Source organism: Gadus morhua, chromosome 22 (assembly GCF_902167405.1).
Source record: "Gadus morhua chromosome 22, gadMor3.0, whole genome shotgun sequence".
Taxonomy (NCBI): Eukaryota; Metazoa; Chordata; class Actinopteri; order Gadiformes; family Gadidae; genus Gadus; species Gadus morhua.
Window position 1 is genome coordinate 7,886,711 of NC_044069.1, and position 19,087 is coordinate 7,905,797.

At 44.5% G+C, this 19,087-nt stretch overlaps 2 protein-coding genes across 4 annotated transcripts; one reads left to right on the top strand and one right to left on the bottom strand.

Moving 5' to 3' along the window:
* The first annotated feature begins 67 nt into the window (after positions 1-67).
* On the top strand, positions 68-12,269 carry ptpn2b (protein tyrosine phosphatase non-receptor type 2b). Of its 3 annotated transcripts, XM_030346298.1 has the most exons (12): positions 68-185; positions 935-1,012; positions 1,151-1,198; positions 1,518-1,608; positions 1,722-1,822; positions 3,928-4,026; positions 4,499-4,636; positions 4,940-5,149; positions 5,575-5,736; positions 7,393-7,595; positions 7,939-8,055; positions 11,166-12,269. In XM_030346298.1, exons 2-12 carry the CDS (start codon positions 995-997, stop codon positions 11,185-11,187), a joined length of 1,209 nt encoding a protein of 402 aa, XP_030202158.1. In that variant the 5' UTR covers positions 68-185; positions 935-994; the 3' UTR covers positions 11,188-12,269. The 3 variants fall into 3 exon arrangements, with proteins under 3 accessions (XP_030202158.1, XP_030202160.1, XP_030202159.1); XM_030346300.1 differs by lacking the exon at positions 935-1,012 and having other exon boundaries at positions 105-185; XM_030346299.1 differs by lacking the exon at positions 68-185 and having other exon boundaries at positions 225-1,198.
* Positions 12,270-12,429: 160 nt separating this feature from the next.
* On the bottom strand, positions 12,430-16,199 carry psmg2 (proteasome (prosome, macropain) assembly chaperone 2). The gene is made up of 7 exons (XM_030346303.1): positions 16,031-16,199; positions 15,626-15,797; positions 15,493-15,551; positions 15,262-15,380; positions 14,669-14,842; positions 13,280-13,400; positions 12,430-13,060 (listed from the first exon to the last, which is right to left on the bottom strand). Exons 1-7 carry the CDS (start codon positions 16,085-16,087, stop codon positions 12,980-12,982), a joined length of 783 nt encoding a protein of 260 aa, XP_030202163.1. The 5' UTR covers positions 16,088-16,199; the 3' UTR covers positions 12,430-12,979.
* Between the last annotated feature and the right edge of the window lie 2,888 nt (positions 16,200-19,087).

A 19,087-nucleotide genomic window follows, 5' to 3' on the forward strand; every position in this document is an offset into this window, starting at 1 on the left:
TGGGCTGCGCTGTTTCAACGTGGGTTGTTTTGTTTTGAAGGAAAGAACAAGATGTGTCACTTCCGCTCCTATGACGAACTTGTTCTTGTCCCTTGTTCCTCTCTCCCGGTGTATCGATTGGTAGATAGGCTGGACGATTATCAGGGCCACCATATGGTAACTTTTGAATTTTAGGGGAGATTTAGGTAAGTGGTTTAATTTGAATTGTGTTGTTTGATTATGGTTATTTGTGGGGCCCGGTGTTGGTATTGTTGAAGTTAGTAGTTATATAAACTATATCTGCAGAAACCATAATTAGTAACGTAAGGCGCTAAACTGAGTGATCACATCTAAATAGGACATTGTTAGACTTGTTAAACATGTAAATGTTTAAGTGGCGTCATATTGCCAATGGGAAATATTCTCAACGCTGTCTCTATGAAACACAGCTAAATGTAGATAAAACGATGCAAGGAGAAGACCGTTTAATTGAAGATTATAATGTTGTTTTAATGCACCTGCCCAAAGATAGAAAAGCTTTCATTCAATGTAAAATACCACTTAAATGTTTATTATGGCCGATTTGAATGCCTCATCCCTGAAAATAATAAGACCATGACGTATCTAGTTTATATTTAAGTGACCGCTGTCTTCTGAATTAACTGATATAGGCCTACATGTGCAATATTAGACCCCTGCCTGCATCTGGACTCTCTTGTTGTTACCAAGTTCCCTTGTCTGTCTTATCATGTTGTTGGTCGGCATTTGTTGTAATATCACTATCATTGGTTCCATTCAAATAGTGTTGAGCTGCACCTTTTCTGACCAATAAATACAAACTAGATGGTGGATGAGTACGCGCATACAGCGCCTATGATCCGCGATACTGCTTCACAATGGCGCCCCCTATCTTTATTGACAAGCTATTATAATCATTTGAAACATCGATGTTCAGTTTTTGACAGCTGCTGAAGGACCCCTGGTCGGCGCATGCGCACTAAACGCCCGTATTTAGATGTCAACTACACCACAGGTAACGGGCAAACATTAGCAACTCCGCTAACGTATTTAGGCTCTCCCACCAAAAGTAATGAGGTAGATCGCTTCACGTTCGCATTAACAGTTACTTTGACTTCAATTGACTGGTGTTGTCACTTTGGAAATGGACCAGGAATTTGAAGACATGGATTCCGATGGCCGGTGGCAGAACCTATACATAGTAAGTGTGTTAGCTTAGCATAGTTAGACGGTCGCTAACAAGTCCCAGCGCGCATTAAAGTGATCTAGCGAAGTGAGCTAGCGTGGTAGCTGCCACATTTCAACATACTTAACTACAGTATATAGTGTCAACCAGGTTTATTATAGGGGTTAGATGTAGATACTTTATTGATGTGCTTATCCTGCGTGTTTTACTGTATTGTGTTTGTTTTGAGTGTTTGTGGATTCTAAACGTGGACATGAAGGATACAAACAAGACTTTTTGCCCGTTTAATGTTTGGCCACAATTCGTGTCTGATAAAATGTTTTGCTGTCCACAGGAAATCAGGAATCAGTCTCATGAGTGCCCCTTCAAAATCGCTAAATATCCGGAAAATCGGTATCGAAACAGATACAGAGACGTCAACCCATGTGAGCATGACCGTGACAAGGACCCACATATCCACTCTATGTGTGAGCCATACACGTGTGTCTGTTTACTACATGCTGTTCCGTAAATGACCTTCAACTTATTCCCATTCTAGTTGACCACAGTCGGGTAAAACTTGGGAGCACGGAGAATGACTACATCAATGCCAGTTTAGTGGTGATGGAAGAAGCCCAGAGACGTTACATATTGACTCAGGCAAGTACACGTTTGCTTTGACATTCTAACGTGGGCCTAGAGCACCTCTCTGTTGCATTGTATTTGTACTTCTGTAGGGCTGTCAGAACACTTGCCAGGTTTGATGATGTTAAATAGCACTTTTAAAACATTTGCTTAAGAAACATTGTTTACTTTATTTAGTTTTGTTTTTGGTCGTTTTGTGCTATAAGAAGACCTGATGTCTTAATACACTTGTTGTTTCTAATAGCTTGATGTTGCGTGGTTTTGGAACAAACAAACTTAGATTGAATTTGTATCCATCCAAGTTGTTTGGTGTTAGAGGGTTAGCTTAACCCTAAATTATAAGTTGTGGTAATGTGTCTGTCATTATGAATCATTATTATATTATGTATCATTCATTATGAAAGTCTGTTCGTCTGGCGCCACAGGGAGTACTGAATTAGTCATTAGTAGTGGGAGATATTGCCGCCCAAGTGAATTGGAACAGCATAAAACAGAGATGAACTTTGTCGATTATGTCCTGATTTAGCTCTAAGCATATCTCACAACTTTCAATGAAAAAATAAACATATTTCAGGCTTCTTTTAACTACTCACACTAGCCCAAGTCGCATCCATAAGCTTATCAGCAACTTCCTCCCCTAACCGCTCTATGCTATTCCTGACCTAATGAATAGCTCATTGCATGTCACGATAAAGAAAGGTGTTGCTTTGCTCACTCTTCAATGAAGAAAATTTAATATCTGGTTATTCTCACTTCCTTTATTTGGTATGTGGCTTCCACATACCTGAACAAAATATTCCCCATCTCCTTTGTCAAGTGTATACCTCTTAATATAACAACATTAACATACCATCATACCTGAGCACCACTGTCAACATTTAGTTTAGCCCATTTTAATGTCATGTGTGGCCTGTAGACATGTGTAAAGAGGTCTAGATCCCTCAATAACCTTTGCATTCACATTAATCCTCATTCAGCAAAAATTTGATCATGAGCAGGCATCCCTATTATTTTTTTCTGTTTGGGATGTTTTATGAGTTCTGACTTTATATCCTCCAGTCAAGTAGAGCTAGCAAACATTTTCATATTCTTGTGCGACTTGTATTTTCCCCTCAGCGCATATTAAATCGTACAAAATGTGATAAGCCTCATTTACATAGCTGGATTCCAACCTCAATAAGGCTGGCATCCAAGTTTGTTTTTATTTTTACTACAAACTGTCCATATCTATGACCTTTTTCATCGCCTCTTTCTTCTGTTGCCCTGTAACTAGGGCTGGGCGATTTCTTTCGTTTTAATCAATTGCTTCGCATTTTTACTTCCCTATGGTTTGTGAGATGGCTGGTAAAAAAAAAAAAACATCTCGATGTGAGAGTGCGTGTTAAGACCCACGCCAATTTGTGATACTTTTTTAGGACCGTGTATGAAACACCGTGGCATACTGAGAAACCTTCACTTGGACATAAAAATAAATGCGATGTATACTGCAGTATTTTACTAGTTGTCCAGGTAGCCCAACCCTCTCTCGGAAATTCTAATCCACAGCTGTCAAGAACGAGCTCCACGATAGCCACACATCACACACAGCTTGGCGTTATACTAGAAGGTCACAAGACGCATTAACCCATTCTCGGATGCCGCAGTCAACCGCTTCCCAGACAGAGCGCACACACGCCTCGCAATCAGGTGTCCCTTGGCCTTGACGTAGAAGAGTCTACCTGCGTTCCAGCAGAGTGGAACTTTCACATAGTGTTACGGGGAGACTGGCGAATACTTTGTATTTTCTGTCCCGTTTTTGCAAATGATTTCCTTAACGCTGATAAAATAGCCTAGATGACTCTGTTGACAGTCATAAAATAGATATGAACACGTTTACGGGGAATACCACCAACCTAATCCAGCACCTATGACCACCCAGCCCTACATGTAACCGATACTCCTGCCTATTGCTTAACCCACACGTCCCTGGAAAACACCACCGTTTACTCTCCGTAACGGTAGCACTTCACATGTGTTCTTGGCCGAGGTGGTTTGACTGGGAGTTCTCCCGCTGTCGGACAGTGGTTCCTGGCGGTTGTGAAACGTGTGTGTGTGTGTGTGTGTGTGTGTCCGGTTACCAGGGCCCCCTCAAGAACACCTGCAGCCACTTCTGGATGATGATCTGGGAACAGCGGACCAAGGCTATCATCATGCTGAACAGAGTAATGGAGAAAGGAGCGGTAAGGCGTGTAGTCATCTGATTAGGTAGAGAGTAGAGGCCAGTCAAGTGGTCAGGGTGTAGGGGTCCAGGACCACAGGTTCCTCGTCCAACGTCCAAAAATGTCTACCACTGCAGGCCTCCCTGAGTAAGAAGCCTACAGATTAGCTGCTCCCGCGTCAATAATAATAGTTCACTATAAATTGTGTCAGATGAAAGCCGGATTTTATATCCATGTAAATTGTCATGTTGACCAGGCTCTCCAAGCGCTTTTCCTCACAATTATTTGTTTGATTGAATGTATCATGGCCTCTTTATACAATTATGTTTATTTTTTTGCAAACGTAACAAAGTGACCTTCTACTTTCCTGACTGCGTCTCTCCAGTTGCTTCCTCAAATTGCAGGAAGATAACGAGTCCTCTCTCAGCTAATGTGACGCCAGCCCTAATCCCTCCCTCGGTGACCTTGTTGTTCCATCCTCTGGCTCCGGCAGGAGAAGTGTGCCCAGTACTGGCCCACGGCCACGGAGCAAGACATGGCCTTCCGAGACACAGGCTTCCTGGTCACCTTGTTGTCCGAGGACGTAAAATCCTACTACACAACCCGAGTGCTGCAGCTCCAGAATGTACACGTGAGTCACACACGCACACACTCTTTGTGTGTCAGTGTCGTAAAGTCACACTGATTTACTTTTTTCCGTAACACTTAAACGTTGTTAAATGTTAAGGTCAGGTTGTGTTGTTTACATGCATGAGTCATCATAACACGTCCCAGCAGGCAAGGAAAGGCTTCCTTCACCTGCTCCACCTCTGCTTTCAACAAAGCGTCATTGACAAAGAAAAACAATATTGTAATAAACAGCATATATAAAGAATTGGATTTCTGTTTGAGTAATCTTTGGACGGTTTGCGTTTGACTCTGATGTTTCTTGTAGACTGGGGAGAAGAGGGAGATCTACCACTTCCACTACACCACGTGGCCTGACTTCGGGGTTCCCGATTCCCCCGCCTCCTTCCTCAACTTCCTGTTCAAGGTTCGGGAGTCGACCTCGCTCGGGGCGGACCACGGGCCTGCCGTGGTGCACTGCAGCGCGGGGATCGGGCGATCAGGGACATTTTCATTGGTCGACACGTGTCTGGTGCTGGTAAGCCCCGCCTCCTCACACGTAAAGCCGTCGGACTCTTGAGTCCGATTTGCCGTTACCGTCCTCCACTGTAAGGGCCTTTTAAGACCAAACAGGCTATTTCATGACATTCAACTTCATCTTATAATGGGTTAATAAATAGAATGTTATATTTGGTTTAAAAAATACAGTAGTTTGAACAGTATACATTGATATCGGGTGATGGCTTCGTAATGTCTGACTATGAGACATGTCGGCTCCTTTTTGAGAGAATAATTTGAAGAAAGGATACAAGTCATTCATTCTGGGCTTATGTTTGATCTTGCACTGTAGACTATTGAGGTATTTTTCACACAGAATGTAATGTACCTCATGTTCTCTCTGCGAGGGCTTCACTCGAGTGCAATGCGCGATGATTCCCTGATAACTCTGACCGTCTGGCCAAGATGGACAAGAGGAAGGACCCGTCGTCGGTGGACATCAAGAGCATCCTGCTTGACATGAGGAAGTACCGCATGGGCCTGATCCAGACGCCCGACCAGCTGCGCTTCTCCTACCTGGCGGTCCTGGAGGGGGCCAAGTACATCATGGGGGACTCCTCTGTCCAGGTAACCCGGCGCACCTGCCCTCCTGCTAGTTTCATGTTTTCCTCTCAGATGTTTTGGACGCAAGGCCACTTAGGGTAGAGTTACGGTTGGACGTTGACGCAACGCAAGCGGGTTCACGGACCCATGGCGTCCTGGCGTCCACCGCAAGTGCCTGACGCGCACCTCACCAAAAAGTGTCACCTTCTGTTAATGCGTCGCACTAGCAAGGGCTGTGATTGGTCCACTAACGGAAACCCGACGGAAACCCGACGTAGAACCAGAATAGGTTCCCGACTGCGTCGAAGCGACTGCGTGGTCATTGCGTTGCGTCGACTTGGAACCATACCGAAGCCTTGGCAGTGGATTTGGATGAAGGTCATTAAGTAGCAAATTTAATTTAATTTAATTTAATTAAGAAGCATGAATATCCTCAAACATGATGTTCCAAGGATGCCTAGGGGTATGTGCTGTGGACATGAGAGTTCTTTAGCCGGTCGCTTTGTGACTGGGCGTCCCAACAGCCCTAGCAACCACATTATCCTTTGCCCTCCCTCGGGTCCCCTTCTCACAGTGGCCCTCTGTTTTTGGGTCACACTCTAACTCTGTATCTCTATATCTCCGTATCTCTATATCTCTGTATCTCTATGTCTCTGTTTCTCATTCTTCGCCGGTCGCATGCGAGTACGACCCGAGGCCTGTGTGCTTCTTCTGTAAGGGCCTTTTAAGACCAAACAGGGTATTTCCTGACATTAAACTTCAACTTCATCTTATAATGGGTTAATTTAATAGCATGTTATATATGTGGTTTCAAAATACAGTAGTTTGAACAGTATATATTTATTGGGTGATGGCTTCGTAATGTTTGACTATGAGACATGTCGGCTCCTTTTTGAGAGAACTGGTTTATCTAAAAAAAAAAGAATCATTTGAAGAATGATTCTTTCCCTTTCTCCGCTCCGGAACCTATTCGGTGTTCGACAGACGTGTATTATTTCAGCAGTGAAGACGTCACCGCCCAACACTCAATGGGTCGGACCGAGGGGTTGAATTGAGCTTACATTATCAACCTTATCTCAAGCTTCCCTTGTGAGACCGGTTTGTAGAAGGAGAATGAGTGGCGAAACCGCCCACAGGTGTTGAATATAAGTGTTAAAAAGAAGGCAAGATGAATTCCTCCATTATGTTTTTGCCAATGAGCAGAAGCCACGTGTGGCATAGCAAGCATACCCCATGACTTGTTGTCTAGTTTTCATCGGCGTCACTCATACCCACACACGCATGCAGAGGCTATTTCGGTGCATTGATGGGGAAGTTATACAATGATCTTCGTGTCCGTCAACCAAATTTGGTGAATGTGCCCCCATTTCCTTAACACTCTTTAAGGTCTTAGAATAAACGTATGAGTATGTGCGAGGGGTGAGGTCAAACATGCTCCAAACACAAATCTGCTTGAACTAGAACTGGAAAACAACCATTCTGTGGAAGAGCATTTTTGAAGTTGCAGACATGTATCATCTAGAGAATCCCACAAAGAACACAGAAAGGTTCCCCAACGCGTTGTGGAACCCGAACGGTACCGCTTCCTGCCGTCGGACCGGCCCTCTCGCGCCATCACAGGACAGTGTCATGTGATGGCGTGTCCCTCATGCCCCCGCCCCCTTTCCTTCCTGTGTGTAGAAGCGGTGGCGAGAGCTGTCCAAGGAGGACCAGGCCCCGGCGCCCGACTCCCCGCCCCCGCCGCAGCCCCAGGACGCCGGCCGGGGCCCGCGGCTCAACGGCAACCTGCGGGCCCCGCCCGAGGAGCCCGAGGACGGGGGGTCGGACGAGACCCCCGCGGGGACCCCCTGCAAGGAGGCGGACGTGGACAGCAGCAGCACACCGTCAGTACTCGTTTTGTCTTTCTGGTGGAGCCCTGCGGTCACCCTCTCCTGCTCACAACCCCTTCAGACTTTGTAAAGTTTGTGAACGGCCGTGAGGTGTGGTTTGGTTTGTAGTCGACGGGTTTGTGAAAGGCTGTGAAATCGAATCCCCCTCTGTGACCGGTGATTCACGCAGGGCTGAGGAGGATCAGTAGTCAGATCGATTTTGAAAACACACTGTCGTCATTCACAGACGGTTTATACAACCCGTCACCGCGGTTAGGTGTGAAAAGGATTGAATGAAGTCGCGTAGCGGCCGCACCACCGTGTGTCTCACGCGTCTCCTGTGTGCGTCTGTGTGCAGGAAGAGACGCAGAGAGGACTCCCTCTCCAAGTCGCCGACGGCCCGCACGCCCCAGCAGCAGCAGCAGCAGCAGCAGAGCATACCCAGGACAAACGAATCGGAGAAGAAGAGGAAGAGGTGATTCCTCTCTCTGTTACTCATTCACTGTCGTTTGTTTTGAGGATTCAGTTTGTGTTGTGCAACATTCCTTTGTCTCACGTTCAAGCCGTAGGGTGTGTTTTTTTTAACCTCAGCAGGCATTTGGCTTTTGGCTCTAATTTGATTATAATCAAATTACAGCCAAATGCTTTAGCAGTCGACTGGTAAACGAGAAATTAATGAGACTGGAATGTCTCACCCTTTTCATTGGTTTTTTTATAAACCTTGTGTTGCTACCTGATCTCAGCTCTCTAGGATCTCAAGATAAGATGTCCTTTTGATAAGTTGTACTTAATTAATCCGAGACGGTAATCGTCCACGTCACTTCTCCTCGAGGTATTTAGAATATGACCTGTCCTCTCTCCCATCCACTTTGGGAGCCGTTCCATCGTCCGTGTTTCCCGCCTGAGGAAGCCGAGAGACTCTCGGGTATCCCTTCCCTGCCGTGACTCCGCTTGAACCCCACAGTCAGCAGATCGAGGCATTGATCTTGTTCTTCTAGGTACTCTCACAGAGAGCGCTCGACCTCATCCACCGCTCACCCGGACAACGTCCAGAGCTCTTAGAGAATTTGATTCAGCACACTTCCTCCATCGTCTCATTCGATCCACTTCAGTACTTTAGAAGAAGAACTTTGTTTTTCTGTTCCTGAGTTTGTTCGTTTAGACTTTGCGTTACAGGGAAGGAAGAGAAGGAAGACGACACAAGTGCAGTTGTACAGTTCCAACTGTAAAACATGCCTAGTGTGTGTGCAATTCTGTTAAGTTTCTATGTAACAGTCAACCATTAGGCAAATCATATGCAAAACGGTAGAGTAAAATAAAGCGCTTGAATCAGATTAGATGGGGTTTTAATTAATTCCCGGGGAGGGATGTCGAGGACTAACACGAGTACAAGAATTCCTTCCCAACATTGTAATTTATTTAGAAACTGCCCTTGTTATCTAACAAATTAATCAAGACCAGCCAGACCTGTGCCGGCACTTTCTGAACATTGGAAAGTGCTTCCTCCTCGCCAGTAGAACTGGCCAGAGAGGTTTTCTGTCAAGTGTTAATTTGTTTGTTTTTGAGACGTGGGAACCTGCTCTCCTCCAAGAAGAAGGAAGCGTTTCGAGTGTGTGTGTGTGTGTGTGTGGCCGCAGTGGGTTAACACGATGTCACGGTTCCCTCCCGGACAGTCTGGGCTGCATTTGCTGCACATGACAACGACTGAGCCGTCCAGTGGGGCGCACTCTAACGCCCGGCCCCTCTGGGACGGCTGCAAACATGAAGAAGAAGAAGAGCAGGAGGCTGGTGATGACGGAGTGGTTAAAACAGGAGGGAGGAAGGTTACCAGCGGCTTTTAGAAAGAAACCGCCTCCTTCAGAACATGTACGTGAAGTCGGGCCGTGTGTGCGTGTGCGTGTGCGTGTGCGTGTGCGTGTGCGTGTTCCTGTTCCTGGCTGCTGTGGGGTGTGTTTTGCTGGTGTGCGTCCAGGGGGTTTGTTGTGGTCTTTGGGGCCGTGTGAGTATACAGGATGCACCAAAGCATGGTTTGTTCTCTTGTTTGGTTGAAACTGCTGGCTGTCTTGGTTCCGGGTGTCTTCTATGGAGGTTTTTCAGCATGGGCCACCAGTCTGTTGCGGGCGGCCCATTGGCAATCAAACGCGACCCCGGGGTTGCACCACTGGGAGCTGAGATGGTCGTCGATTGGTTTTGGTTATTCTTACTTGTTTGACAGCCTGCATCGTTCATAAACGACACCAGAGGGTCGGGGGATTTAAGAGATTGCGTGTGAGGAAATGGACATTTTCCAGGATTCTGGATCTGAAGGAAGTCATCGGTTAAAGCAACAGGTGTTCTTACGCCAAGTTGAAAAAGCATCCAACCTTCTCATTAGCTCATCAGACATTTCCTCCTGTCTCACCTTTTTATAACATGCACACCGTGGGAATAACAGCGGCCGATGACCGATGCAGACTCAAAAGCAGCACGACCGGTGATTCCAGCCACCCTGCTTGTGTCAAGTAGACTCTGATCTGTGGTTTACCAGACCTGAACGCACATGCTTGAAAAACCTCTGTAGGCGGGGCCTTTACGTTCCTCCCTGCATGTCTTCGACACACTGACTGGGCTGTAGGAGCACTGCTGCTGAGGGGGTAAACATGTAGTGTGGCTATAATAAGTGCTTTGACATCGCATAGTGCCAAAAAAACCTCTAATGTGATTAGAAGGCCTACACATTAAGGCAGATGGAGACTAGATAGACTTGTATAAATATAAGTGTTCCTTTCTTTTCTTTATTGACGGCACCATTTGGGTGCAGAATACGCTCAAATTGTGTTCTAAAAGTCATTGATAAGGGGCACAATGTGAAACAAATAATTAGGTTTAAAGATGTCAATTTATCTGCTGCCTCTGACTTTCTGCGGTTGAGTTTGGGTTTTCTAACCAATCTAACCAACGTGTCAGTTTGTCCTCAGATAAGATAGAGAAAGGTTAAAGACACCTGACCTATCTTTTATATTTTCCTCTTCATCTAAGTTTAGACTTTTCTTTCTATTTAAGTTCCAAACATATGCAGTTTAACCACAAGATTAGGTCTCAATAGACCCTGTCTGCCATCACGATGTATGTATATATTTTATCCTGGAAGACAACCCACATCAGGAATGAATCAATACGCAAAGGGATCAGATGTTAGAAGGCATTCCATCTCACCCAATAATAAGCACTCTTCAACTATAGTCACCCCGTTCCTACCACTTGGTTTACAAAGCAAAATATGAATGGTGAATGTTTTGGCCTGATGCATTTGGTTCCTGGGGAGGTATGGAGGTTGCTTTGGGCCCCTCAACACTGCTGACTTTGCACGAAAAGTGAGCCGTTGAGCCAATGACCATTGGATGACCAAGTGATCCAAAGGCTTCGGTTTGACTGATCAGATTCAGTTTCAGTCAGTTTCGTGACGTGCTGTGTGCTGGTGGGTTCTTCTGACCGTTTTCTGGTGTTATGAAATCCGTATGGACTAATGCGTCATGTCTCTCGGTCGACGACAAATAGTTTTTGATCTTGTGTTGGTGTCATTTTTTTTTTTTTTTTTTCCAACAGAGCAAGAACCAGTGACACCTAGCTGCCTCCCATCTGTAGCCACCCCACCTCGCCTCTCCGCTGGCTGCAACGTGTACTTCGGCAGGGACCTCCGTCTTAGACCCAAACCCCTGCAGACCTTCTCTCCTCCCCCAGCACCCAATCTGTTTTTTCGTTTTTTCCACGCAACTTCCATCTTGCTCGAACTCTGCCTTCTTTGGAACCCCCCACTCCCTACCCCTCTCCCCCCCCCCCCCCCCCGCAATCCCTCCCCATGGTGAGCTTCATGTCCAGTTTCTGACCTCCTCCCTTCTTCTTTCTCCTCTTCCTCATCAAAAAAATAGTCTTCCCCCGCCATTGTTGTCCAGCATTCCCACACATCACCATCCTCTCTGCGTCACTCCTGCTTCGTCATCTCCGCCCCCTCCCCCCCCCAAATGACCCCCGCGGTCACTCCACCCCACCCCCCCCCCTCCCTCCCCTGGACACACTGCTGTTTACACCAAACACTTCGACATTCTCTTCAAGAAAGCATGTTCATTTCATATTGTATCTCCGTCGTCCAAAGGCGAACCACACCAGCTGTCCCAAATCTCCCCCACCCCCACCCTCATCCCCCCCACCCCCTCCCAGCACTGCTTGTGGAACAGGGCCACATGAAGTGTGATGTTATCATTTAATATTTTGCTGGGGCTTTTTTGTTTTGCATCTACCAAATTGACTCTTTAAGTTGGCGGTCCAGGATGCGCCGAGGGGCGACACGGTTCATACACATGTATTTTTTTGAGAAACTTTTTTCAGACGCAAAAGAAGAAATTTTCTATTTTTTATAAGAGATTACTTGAAGTTTTCAAACCGACGTCAGGAGGGACATGCGCAGGCAGTCTCTCTTTTACATGAGAAATTCAGTGGCATGATGTACATAATGTTCTTTTTAAAATGTTTGTAAAAAGAATATTTTTGCGTGTGAAGAAAAAAAGAAACAAACCAAAAGACTGATGTATTTGGATCCAACACAAAAGATACCGGATTTCCTGATTTATTTGTTTTTAATTTGTCAAAAGTCTTAACGTTTTCCTCTGCTAGAGCAAAAACTACAAATAAAGCTGGTATTTATCTAGTTTATATGACTTGAGTGAAGTCTCTTAATTTACCACCCTGATCATCATTTCTAATAATCATTACTATTGTCAGATGCCATCCGCTTAGGAGACTTTACCTAGCTGGCTAAAGCTGTTTCAATCAATATTCTCCCTGACTGATGTAAGGAAGAAAAACTCTTGGGACATTTTTATATTGTTTATTAAAAAAGGTAATTTCTTTTCTTACACCCCGTTTATTTATGCAGCATTCTTGTGTACTCTAGTCTTTACCCTTAAAAGTGCATGCTTAATATAATCTGCATTGCTGTATCTGCATATTTGAACAGCAACTTTTATTGAAACTGAACGAATCATGTGGGTTACATTGAAGTATATATTGCCTAATTTATGACAATGAGACAACTCTTTTAAAAACGGAACAGAACCTGTCACACAATGATGCTTGAGAAGCAGACAGGAAACCGGGGCTTACGCATATAGTCTAACAGTGCATGCAACCGGTTTGCACGGGAACCGCCTGACCTCGTCGGTAGGTGGGTCTACCAGGAAACCAGTGTGGCTAGCCGCCAGGCACTTACTGCCAAGGGGGCGCGGCCATGACGGTCCAGGACGTTCACAATCAGGGCCTTTGTTCTTTGGAGTACATTACGAGCTGACATTATTAAGTTGACGGGTCACCAATCTAATTAAAGCCAAAACAACAGCATAGAAAAGACGTGGAGCGCCATCGGGTTAAAAAATGGAAGGTGGGTGACTGCTGCCAAACAGGAGTCTCCAGGAGCCCGGAACCTTCCACTTCTGTGCTCCTCGTTTCTGCGAGAGAATAGAAACATAAAAAAAACAATGAATTTTAAGGACAATAAAATAGATTAGAATTATACATGCCTTCCTTTTAAGGCCGTTGTCTGTCATAGTACTGTTCCAAAAATACATTTAACTAAATGCATGAACACCGAGTCAAATGAACAGATGAATCCCCTAAAGGCCGGTTTGTATTCTAAAAAAATGTAACACAGTCAGTGGCGCACTTACGTCATTGTCCACCAGGAGGAGCCATTCGTTGAGGTGGTTGACTAGGGTGAAGGCGTCTGGGACGTTGTCGCCCTCGGAGCAAAACACCAGCACCACAGCCAGGCACAGCTCTTCCTGACAGCTGAACAACACCGTATATGGTCAGGGGAACTGGCTGAATTTATTATGCATTCGTCACCATGCAATGAACCGATCGCTGAGGTCAGGTCCGGGAGTATACTGAAAGCCCACCGACCCTATAGGTCAGGGCCAGGGTCAGCAACCTTTTCAACATGCAGTGCCAGTTTGACATTTTCTCGTTAATGAGTGTGCCTTAAGCAACAATATATTAAATTTAAGCTGATTTAGGACACAGCGACCAAAAACATTTCCAGAAGACCTGGAATTGTACTATTTCCATATAGTCCACAATCATACATCAACATTTTAAATATTTTTTTGGTTGTTATATTTGAACATGGGTTTACAAATTATAATAACATATGTCCCATCTTAAAACACCATTTTCAGAAACTCATTCAAAAACATATTTGCACTGTGAGAAATGTGAAAAAACGAGAATATATGAGAATGCTGGAACCATCCAAATCAATATCTTTAAGACATGTACAGCTTTGCAAAAACCATGTGAAGGCGATGCATACAAGCCACTTGCAACAATATTTTAAATATTTTCTCCTCTATTACTCACAACATAGGTTTAAAAACTATTAATTGATCCCGTTTCAGAACAATGCTTTCTGTAACTAATTGAAACATATTTGCACTGGGAGGAAATTCCCAAAACAGAATGAAGTGCAAAAAAAAATCGGTAGTAATTATTATGCTGACGCATTGTGCTGTGAATTATTTTAATAAAAATAAAAAATATGTTTTTTTTTAATTATTTTTGTGTGCACATGATTATGCTGCCCCGTGCCAGTGGTGGCACGCGTGCCTAGGGTTGCCGACCCCTGCTATAGGTTATAGAAAGGCCTATGAAAGACGCTCTTGGAATAATTGTTCCACATATACAATTTTATCTGTTTCTTAAATTATATAAGAGGAACTTTTTGTCACACTCCAGTCCTGACAATGCTGCCTCAGCCAAGTTAAACCTCTTAAACCTCTTAAGCCATCAGCAACCACAAATACCTTTTTAACAGCAACAAACTCCTCAGCAAATGCACCATGTAAAGGCACTATCCAATCCATTTCACCATTTTATCCTTTGGATTATTGATGATCATAGATTCGGCTCTATTTTATTTCATTTTATTGTATGACTATGTTTCAATGTGAAGCCCTTTGAGTCTTCTTCATGTCTGAAAAGTGCTAGTAGAGTTGCCATGCTTAGTACACTAGTACCTCCACATTCCCAACTTTAACAGAATTCCTGTTCAGCCGTACCCGTCGGTGAAGAGCCCTTTGGTGACGCCTCCCCCGGGGATGGAGAGGCGTGGCACGGCCTCCACCAGGCCAGGGAAGGGGGACAGCCTCTCCATCTCCATCCAGCCCAGCTCCGTCAGGGCGGGGCCCGACGCCGTCCGCATGGCGGGCGTGACCAGGTACCTCAGCGGCGTCCTGCGGCATACGAGATCGCAACGAATACATGAGGGTGAGAACAACGAAAGGCTACTGGCAAAATGACGGTAATGTCAAGACCTTACTTCAACTATGGGAAAAAGGTTTAGGTTATGTTGATTGGGTAGAAATACATTTTATTAGACTTCTTTATCCTACTTGTTTATTCAATTTATTTTGTACATGGATGCATATGTGTTAATGATATTCTTCACTTTTAACCTTTGGTTTCTGGCTTGCACTTGAATCTCAGCGTGTCTTTTAATGAGAAATGGATCACAAACATCCAATAAAAATGCATGAATATTCTCCCCCTCTTAAAAATAACATGCCATGTATTCATTTCAATATTGGACTAACAATCATGCGTGAGAACTGAGGTTAGCGTCCACAGTGAATGCGGGAAGAACTTCACAAACCCTTTGAGCTGCTGGTCATCCCGCTGGTAGGCGTGGCTGCTCGACAGCACCACGGTCCGGGAGAACTCACTGGCTTTGATCCAAGACACCAACAACTTCCTGAACTTTTTGGATCTTGACTGCAATGAAATAAGTTTCAAAAGTTTTTTCCCCCAGCTCAAGACAAACCTGTCATGCAGAGTTTTATTTGCAGCATTTCAAACATCTTATTAAATAATGACACACACTGACCTGAATAAGGGGTGACCTGATCTGAAGGACTGCCAGCTTTTTTTCTGCATCTGTGTAAACTATGAGAGAAGTTTGTGAGTAGATTCAACATTCAGCACAGATCTTGATCGATAAAAAAAGTTATGACATATACCTTCTGCGGTGGTGTGAATTTCCCCAGCGTCCTCCGCGGATGTGGCGTATGGGTTGGGCCCCACCATTGGGACCAGGCAGTCCGTGTGCATGTAGCCCACCCGCTTCATGCTGAGCGTCGACACGATGAGGTCCACTGCGAGCTGTGCCACATTGCCTACAGCAATTGCTGGCTGAAAACAAACAAATCTTCGGATTATGGCGGACATATGACACAGTATAGAAAAAGGCGATAGAAGTGATAGTGGATTAAAGGATCGCACTTCGGATAGGTTGGTTGTATACAAATTGAGTACCATATACCTCATGGTAGTATGTTAGGATTATATACATAATCTAATAAATGACGATCAAATCATTGTGTGGTGAACCAGGGATGTCCGTGATGAAGCAGATATTAACTCACCAATATAAGGGTAAAGCCTTTAAAGGAGGGCGGAGTTGCTTCGACAGGAATAAACATTATGTCGTTTATTAAAAAGGTATTCGGCTAAATATTTCTGTTATTATATCTCTGAACTTCTTTCTTCCTGTACTTTCACTTCATGCCTGTTTGGGGGTCTTGGTCGACTGTTAGTGACGTGGGTGGTTCTAAGCGCCTGAACTAAATGTTCATTATAATAATAATTAAGAAAAACGCTTAATACAATATATATGATTATACAAGTTGGGACCTTTTGGACTATCGTTGGTGATTGTGTGCCTGTATAACCACCGTATTTTCCTGTATTAATAAATCATAAATTATGGTTTCGATTGTGAGATAAGGGAAAGCAGGGAGGGATATGAACGGTCAACTAATTTGCCTCACAACCAAAAATGCTATGGAGTGTGGATGTGGGAAACTTCGAGAAAATAGTTTAAAATCAAAACGAGAAGCTTCTTTTATTTTATACAAAATGTATTCCAGAACAACCTGTAATGTCTCAAGTTTTCTTGTTGTTTCTACCTTTTAGCAGGCAGTAGGTTCTGTCTTAAGGATGGGGTGGCTTTGCAGGAAGATGGTTAATCATTTCTGCAGATACATTTTGCATACTGACATGTCAATATGGTCAGACCATCGTATGGATTAGTTGATTTGACAAGTTTAAAGTTAAAGTTTCGCAACTATAACTTAATTCGTTTAAGCTGAACGAACCAAATTCCAACTGAGCTAATCTTTTTGAAATAGAGGGCTTATCATAGCCATTATTTTATCATTAAGCATGTAACTGACAGACTACCAATCATTGAATACTCAGGCCGCTAGGTGGCAGTGCTATAACATTTTACACATCCATTCCTATTCGTTTTATATTTATTTTCATTGGCTACATTTTAAACCATTAACACATTTCCACAACTTTTTATGGAGATGTGCGACTACAGAATAGCAACAAAATAATAACATGAATATCTAAATGAACATGATTATAATGAGTTAATATTATATTTACATTTACATTGCATTTCATTACTGGGTTCAATTACTTGCTACTTCCGGGTCAAATTCATTCTATTATAATATTTTTTTGAATTAGAACATTATATATACATATATATATATATGTATGACGTCATAATTAAATTAATACAGAGTGTGAGAGTGTGTTTGTGCATGTGTGTGTGTTTTTGTGAGTGTGTGTTTGTGCACGTGTCTGCATGTGTATGCATGTGTGTGTGTGTGTGTGTGTGTGTGTGTGTGTGTGTGTGTGTGTGTGTGTGTGCGCACGTGTGTGTGTTTGTGCACGTGTCTGCGTGCTTGTGCATGTGTGCGTGTATGTGTCTGCCCGTGTGTGTGTGCACGTGTATGTGCATATGTGTGTGTGCTTACGATCCCTCAGAGAGCATCAGGAGAGGCCGTGTGTGAGTACTCAGAGATCAACAGCTTACTTCTTCATGTGTTACGTAACTCGTGTCTTTATATTTCTCATGCCCTTCACCTGAAGGCCTTTGGCTTACTCCCTCATACACTGGCTCCTTTTGTATAATAACTTGTTTCAATCCACTCCTTCTCACTCTCTTTTGATCTCATGCATTTTCAACCTCAACATTTTCTTGTGTTGATCCCAACTTCTAATGGCTTCTACATACCTCATTTAAACCCTATCAACTTCGTCCTACAGTAAGTGGTTTGGAGAATAGTTCAGTCGTGGGTAAGAATCCTTATGCACTCTATGTATGTATACACAGGGCCTTCAAGAGACCTTTCTGCAGCTTATACGCGATCACCCACGCCCCCTTATGCATATCAGGAGACCCCAGTTCGGGAAACACTTGAAAACCCAGCGACTGTCACCTTCCCCTCTCTATCTGCCTCTCTAGGACCATAGACCTAGCAGCTAGCCTCGGGCTGCTAGCCCCTGAGCTAGCTGGATTTCATTAAGCCAATTCCGACTCCATCTGCTACCCCAGCCAGCGGACAGTCAGCCTGAAGACGCCTTATGTCGAAGTGCTGACTCACACTGTGGAGGTTAAGTGGACGGGTGTAGTGGGTAGGATGTTCCGCCCCCAGTCGAACGGTACCCGGTCGATCCCTGATGGACTGTGCAGCCTACCTTTAGGCCTCCCAGCCTCCCCTTCCATCTGCTTAATGCAATGTGTCGGAATTCACTGTGAGACGCTTTAAATAGCGAAAATAGTATTCTCCTCTTTTTTTTCCTTCTTCCAAAGGGGCTTTAAGGTACGCTGAGCAATCAAAACTAGGGCCACGGTGTGCAAAGGTTTAAGGTTATCGGTCTAGACCACCTCGGCGGCATTGGTCGTAGTTGGAGATTAATGTAGTTCATGTTTCTTATCTTCCTCAGCTGAGGAGTGACTCATCCCTTCAGCCATAGGAGTCCTGCACAGAAACAGAGGATTGTACCGTGGCCAAGTTGTGTTGAATGAGATCACTGACCTCTCCTGTTGGTGGGGGTTAGGTAAGGTGCTTATGGGAGCCGTTGCCACCAGAGACGCCGTCTCCACAGGTTCTTAACTCTCTCCCTTTGTCTCTCTTTCTCTCTGTGCCCAAACCCCTCTCCATCTCTCTTTCCCCTCCCTCTGTCTCCCTCCTCTCGTCATTGTCGGTCTCTCTGTTTTTTTTCTCTCTCTCTCTCTCCCCCCCTCCTTTGTCTCCCCCCTCTCGTCGTCTGTCTTGCTTTGTTTGTCTCTACCTTTAAGATTTCTCTCTCTCACTCTCCCCCCCTCCCTCTGTCTCCCTCCTCTTGTCGCCGTCTGTCTTGCAGTGTTTGTCTCTACCTTTCTTTTCTCTCTCTCTCTCTCTCTCTCTCTCTCTCTCTCTCTCTCTCTCTCTCTCTCTCTCTCTCTCTCTCTCTCTCTCCCGCTCCATCACCTATTAGATTGCTGACGTGCATCCAGACGTCCAAGCATTGTGACTCAATGCTTGTTATGACTCAGCATTATTTGAATCTGTCCAACCTCTGGCAAAGTAATACGAAATGAATAAAGTAATGAATTCAAAGCAAAGTGCCGACCATGTTTG

What these genes read in the sequence shown, in the direction of transcription:
- psmg2 (XM_030346303.1), bottom strand. Translation starts at nt 16,087, where the DNA reads ATGTTTATTCCTGTCGAAGCAACTCCGCCCTCCTTTAAAGGCTTTACC. An exon ending in AAGGCTTTACCCTTATATTG is followed by an intron (nt 15,798 to 16,030) that starts GTGAGTTAATAT and finishes GTTTGTTTTCAG; the next exon opens with CCAGCAATTGCTGTAGGCAA. An exon ending in TCAGGTCACCCCTTATTCAG is followed by an intron (nt 15,381 to 15,492) that starts GTCAGTGTGTGT and finishes ATTTCATTGCAG; the next exon opens with TCAAGATCCAAAAAGTTCAG.
- ptpn2b (XM_030346298.1), top strand. An exon ending in GTGGACAGCAGCAGCACACC is followed by an intron (nt 7,596 to 7,938) that starts GTCAGTACTCGT and finishes GTCTGTGTGCAG; the next exon opens with GAAGAGACGCAGAGAGGACT. An exon ending in TCGGAGAAGAAGAGGAAGAG is followed by an intron (nt 8,056 to 11,165) that starts GTGATTCCTCTC and finishes TTTTTCCAACAG; the next exon opens with AGCAAGAACCAGTGACACCT.